This window comes from Castanea sativa, chromosome 3, assembly GCF_040712315.1.
Source record: "Castanea sativa cultivar Marrone di Chiusa Pesio chromosome 3, ASM4071231v1".
Classification (NCBI taxonomy): domain Eukaryota; kingdom Viridiplantae; phylum Streptophyta; class Magnoliopsida; order Fagales; family Fagaceae; genus Castanea; species Castanea sativa.
This window is the reverse complement of record NC_134015.1, coordinates 45860006-45865983: the sequence shown is the minus strand read 5'-3', so window position 1 is coordinate 45865983 and position 5978 is coordinate 45860006. Positions and strand designations below refer to the sequence as shown.

At 35.8% G+C, this 5978-nt stretch overlaps 1 protein-coding gene across 1 annotated transcript; it reads left to right on the top strand.

Annotated features, from left to right (window-relative positions):
- Positions 1 to 466: 466 nt before the first annotated feature.
- LOC142629516 (protein DOWNY MILDEW RESISTANCE 6-like) lies at positions 467 to 2912 on the top strand. Its single transcript, XM_075803526.1, has 3 exons — positions 467 to 1040; positions 1341 to 1668; positions 2630 to 2912. The coding sequence occupies exons 1-3, from the start codon at positions 604 to 606 to the stop codon at positions 2876 to 2878; spliced, it is 1014 nt and encodes a 337-aa protein (XP_075659641.1). The 5' UTR covers positions 467 to 603; the 3' UTR covers positions 2879 to 2912.
- Positions 2913 to 5978: the final 3066 nt, after the last annotated feature.

Sequence of the window (5978 nt, the reverse complement as noted above, 5' to 3'; positions counted from 1 at the left end):
TATTTATTTAATACCTACACCTTCTTATTGCGAATACCTTCATAGATATTTATAAAAGTAGAATAAAATCAGGATTTATACAAACTTGTTTGTTGGAATAAGAGATTTGGAGAGAGACTGAGAGAGAGATTCATCAAAGGGAAAAACAAGTGAATCAAACAAAACAATCATATCTTCTAAGGAAACTAATCCAAGCCAAAACAATTCTGTAGATTGCATTGGTGAATCCCACTTCAAATAAATCCCCATACATTTAGGTTATTATATTATAACAACAACATATAAAAAAAAAGGTTCAAGCTCATATTTCAATATACATGACAAATAAATTATGAATAAAAAAGTAAATAAATAAAATCACCCTATGTGATTAGGATTGTTTTTGTCATTCAACTATGTTTTTTTCCCCCCTATAAAACACATTTAATTCTGAGACTTTTCAGCCACAACCACTAGTCTACTCATCCGTACAACTACCCCCCTCTCCCCACGCTACTTCACCAACCCACCATAACGTCACCAGCAATTAGATCATCGGCAAAATCGGCAACCCTTTCATATTAACTCTTTGACTCATCTTTTGTGGAGAAAAAATCCTTTCAAATGGCTAATTCCAACAAACCTATTTCCCTTACACCAAACTTCATTGTCCCAGAAGACAAAAGGCCACAACTTGCACATATATCCCCCTTGGCCTCCATTCCCATCATTGACTTGAATGATCATGTCACTTTCTCATTACTTCAGAAAATCTCACAAGCTTGTGAAGAGTACGGGTTCTTTCAAGTCATCAACCATGGTGTCCCTGAAGAATTATGTGAAAAAGTGATGACTGCTGTTACCCAGTTCTTCGAATTGCCTCCTGAAGAAAGAGCTGAGTTTTTCACTGAAGATCTTACCAAACAAGTCAAACTTTTCAACTACTACCTTAAGTCTGAAGGCCAAGAGAAAGTCACAATGTGGAGTGAACTCTTCTCTCATCCTTGGCATCCATTCGACGATTTCACTCATCTCTTGCCCCAAAATCCACCTTTATACCGGTATTTCTTCTCAACTTTAGCTCCTAAATATTGTACTTTGAACATAAAACTCGAACAGGAATAGAGCGAGGAAAGGCAGGTCTAATGAGACGGAGAATTTTTGTTTTCTTTATTTTAATGATTATATATACCAATTATAACATATCATCTCATGTCAATAATTATTTTTTTTTGCTAAACATGTCATGTCATGTCAATAATTATGAAAAAAAAATTGTGAAAACTTTTATTCAATTAATTTGATTGATAAGTTGAATAATTTGAGTGATATCACATTTATTTCTTCCTTTATTTGTTTAGTGAGGCCTTTGCTGAATACGCAAAGGAGATTGGTGGCTTGATGAATAGGCTTTTGAGCTTGATTTCTCAAGGGCTTGGGCTGGACAAAGATTGTCTGCGTAAAAGGATAGGTGATAATCCTAGACTGAGAGCACAAGCAAATTTTTATCCATCATGTCCAGACCCTGAGCTGACCTTGGGCTTGGCTGTTCACACTGATCTAAATGCACTCACAGTGCTCCAGCAATCAGCCGGAGTGACTGGCCTCCAAGTGATCAAAGATGGGAAATGGGTAGCCGTAGACCCTATTCCAAATGCATTTGTCATCAATTTGGGTGATCAGATTCAGGTAATTCTGAATCTTTCTTCTTTTATAGAGACTATTATGCAATGATGGAGTTAAAGATTTTGGTTTAAGATTAAAAAAAAAATCAACTCCAATAACGTTTATTAATATAAAAAAAACTGTTACTCAATTTAATAAACAATATATTTGATCAACATAAAAGATATAACGTAAATGTTTGAGGGATTTTCACAATTTGCTCCAATACCAATGAGCTTGGTCTGCGATCGAATACTATAAAAGATTTGTGCGTCCTCATCCTTCACCAATTGGTCATTGGATGGATCGGTAAGGCACTCAGTCCAACAAGTAGTATCAAAGCTCGGTCATAGGTTCGATGGGTTTGGTCTGCGGACGCCATAGGTTGAAACCCTCTTAAAAAAAAAAGTATAATCATTGTTAAGCTTAAGCTGATTTGTAATTTAAACTAACAATATATATATATATATATATATATATATATGTATATATATATATATATTTCAAACAAGTGAAAAAAAAGAGAAGATATTTATTAATACGTGACATTAAAAGATTAATCAAAATATAAAATAATCACACGAATGATTTGAATAATTGGAAATAAAGTGAAAAATAAATTAACATAGATGTATTAACTATATGATCAATTATTTGAAAATTTTAAAATGTCCTATATAAACCTTGATTTTTCAAAGACATTATTTTATGCTGTTTTTATTTTGAATTAACTTAAAAGTATCAATTTATTCGAAACATTATTTTTTGCCTTAGGTTATATATTTATTTTTTGCCTTAGGTTATATATTTATCTCTCTTCCATTTCTTGCATGTGCTGCAAGTTTTTGAATTTATATGCCGGTGTATCAAAGGTTTTATGCTATTCATGTGGCAAGACGTGATACCATACAACCATATCTATAGGACTATATATATATATAGACTTAGCAGTGCCAAATACTTTGATTTTCTACATTCTGTGTAGGTATTGAGTAATGGAAGGTTTAAGAGCGTGCACCACAGGGCTGTAACCGACAAAACGCATCCACGAGTGTCACTAGCAATGTTTTACGGACCAAATACGGAAGATGTGATTGGCCCAGTTGAGGACTTGATTGATGGTGAACATCCTCCAGTCTATCGTAGCTATCGTTATGCAGAGTTCCTTGAAAAATTCTACAGCCAAGAAGGAACCAGGCGAATGGTAAAGGAGCTTTTCGAGTTGCCAAAATAGGAAGCAATTTGCATTGTTGTTTGGTTATTGACTATTAAAATTAATTAGATTTTTATATTCTGTCTATATATACTTTTATAAATTGTTGATCTCCAAAAATCGATTTGCTGTATCAATAAATAAATTATTGAGGACAAAAGTGAAATTTTCTACTCCCAAAAAATTAATCAATTTATTTTATTTTATAGACTATTCTCATAGGTGTATGTAGTCTCTCCATTCCACACGTGCTAGATTATTATCGGGAGGAATTTCATAAAGTTGGCCCCAAGATTTTAGCGTGAGGTTTCAAACCTAGGCTCTTATGGATTGCAGGAGGCCTTAGAAATGAACTCCTTGGGGTTAAAAATCAATAATTTTTTATGCATTGTTGATAGGATCTTAAGATTTAAGGTTAATGGGCATACCATTGCATTGGACTTTAGTTAGATCTCCCATAATACTCTCAATAAATTTCACCTTACTAACATCACTAATGTTGGATCAAAGATGGGTTTAGTACTTCAAGAAATATATTGTTCAAGTCAAGTATTAAAGACATGAAGATTGGCTCAAGAAACAAGTGAAGAAAATTTATTCATTAAGTCTCGACAGGTAGCTCGATAGATGCTTGCTATCGAAACTTAATGTGAAACTCGATAGATAGCTCGACAGTAGCTCGATCTATCGAGAATTATGATTTCAGATTTTCCAGATCTGAAATTCGGCCTAGTATTGAGTATTTGTTTATGGTTTCTTTTCTCACAATCCTAAACATATATAAGGATTTGTAAGATCAAATTTAATCAACTCTGTGTTGGCTTTATTCTATGCCAAATTTGCTTTTAATTTAGCAATTAGATACCCTGTATTTAGGTGGGAATTATGTAAGGGTTGTGTGTGAGAGAGTGTGAAGAAAACTCAAGATGTGTGCATTTAAAGGAGTCTCGCGATTGGATCTCGCAACTAACTCGCGACTGGCAAGTCGCCAAAGTGGCACACGTGTGAAGCATGAAGGGAGCTAAAAGGTCACAACAGTTGGAGCACTACAGGACAAAAAGTACAGTCTGGCCTGGAAGTTATCTCGAGACTCAAACTCGCGACTCATTCCAATCACGAGGCCAAGTCGCTAGAATGCCCTGTTTGGATAAAAACTAACTTTTCACATTCCATCTTATACCTTACTATAAATACCCTTATTCCCACGAAATGAAGGTGTGGCTATTCAGAGAGAAAAACCCTAAGAGATGTTTTTACAACACACCCATCCTATTAGAGAGAGCTACTCATTCTTAGAGAAAAATATTTATAGTCTCTTCTCATTCCCTCTCCCATTGTTATACCTATTGAGAGGAGATTTGTACCCAAAGGCTACCCACACCCATTTAAAGTGTTGAGAGTGTTTTTGGAGCTTGGAAAGTATTGGAAGATGCCAAGGATAGCGGATGCAATATGGAGCTTATTGCGGGATCCGAAAAACTAGAGAAGACATGGTTAGGCTTAACCCGTTGGTAGCAGGAGCTTGGAGGGTTTAAGTACATTGGGTAGACTAAGCTTGGAGGATCTTTTACTATTTGTGTATTCCAACTTTATTCTCTAGTGGATCATTTCACCGCTTGGAGGGCAGCGGAGAGGTTTTTCGCCGAGTTCTTCGGTTTCCTCTTCGATAACACGTGCCGGTGTTATCTTTGTGTTTGCATCTCTCTTCCCTTACTCTTTTCCTTTTAAATTGCTATTGTGTTTGTGATTTAATATGGTTTAGAGTGTTTTGCCAATTTGGGTATTGCTTATATTTATCATTTCGCACATCAATTGTTTGAATACAAGCTTGTATTGGTAATTTTGTAATTGGGGGTCTAAACATTCATTAGTGTTTTATACACTAATTGAGCATTTAGGACTATTTTAAGAGTCGTCATAGATGGATACAGAGACCAAGAGACTTATTTCCTCTATGTGAAGCTACTGTGTTTGTACGCCATAGGCCTTTGTAACCAAGTACTTCTTGATCTTCACTGTTGATGAAGTGAAGAACTTTGCAGCCAACATTTGCTTAAGTTGTTGGAGTTAGTCACGTACTAGGATCCATGCAAAGTGTTAGTCACAAATTGGAGGTTTGTGCATCAGAGGAAAGAAGGCTACTACAAGATCAAGTCCAATTGGGTATTGGAGCAACGGTTCAATTGTAGGTTGGTATTTTTGGATAGGCCAAGGTAGTTGGTAAGATTCCTTATACTTGTAACTTGATTATTTTTTAGTGGATTCTTAAGAGTGGTGACCTTAAAATCACCTGACGAGGTTTTGCCTTGCAAGGTTTTCCCCATTTGTCAACAAATCACCATGTCTAATTTATTTTCCACTGCACTTAGTATTTTTTGGTGATTTGTTGGTGCATTCACATTGTGCATGCAATTAACCTTAATTAATCAACTTAGGTAGTTGAATAATTAACCAGGGTCAAGCTATCTTAACCCAACAAGTGATATCAGAGCGGGCACACTCTGATTAGGTTTTAATCTTTGCTGTGTGATCCATTGAACCTTGTTGTTATGGACCATGGGCGATCCTTAATTATTCTTCCTTTATTTGATGGTACTAACTATGCATACTGGAGAGTGCGCAAGAGAGCTTTTTTGCAATCTTTAAATGAGAAAGTATGGTTGGAAGTTGAAGTAGGTTGGAAGAAGCCTGAAGAGCCACTCGCAACATGGGATGATGCTAAGATAAAGGCGGCCAACTTTAACAGTAGAGCACTGAATGCTCTATTTAGTTCTATAACAAATGAAGAATTCAAGACGATCTCTTCCATTGACAATGCTAAGGAAGCTTGGACTATTCTTCAAAATACCCATGAGGGCATTGAAGTTGTTAAGAAAGAATGGATGAGGACGAGTCATTTGATGAATTCCAGAGCTCAAGATTGTTAGGAAGATCCTCAGATCTCTTCTAGAGAGATTCCATGCTAAGATCACTGTCATCGAAGAATTAAAGGATCTTGACTCTATTCCTTTGACAAAACTGATTTGGAGCTTGCAAACTTATGAACGAGGGTTAGCAAGAGTTGGCAAGGGTGGCAAAGGCAAGAACATGGCCTTGAAGACCAAGAATGATGACAATGATG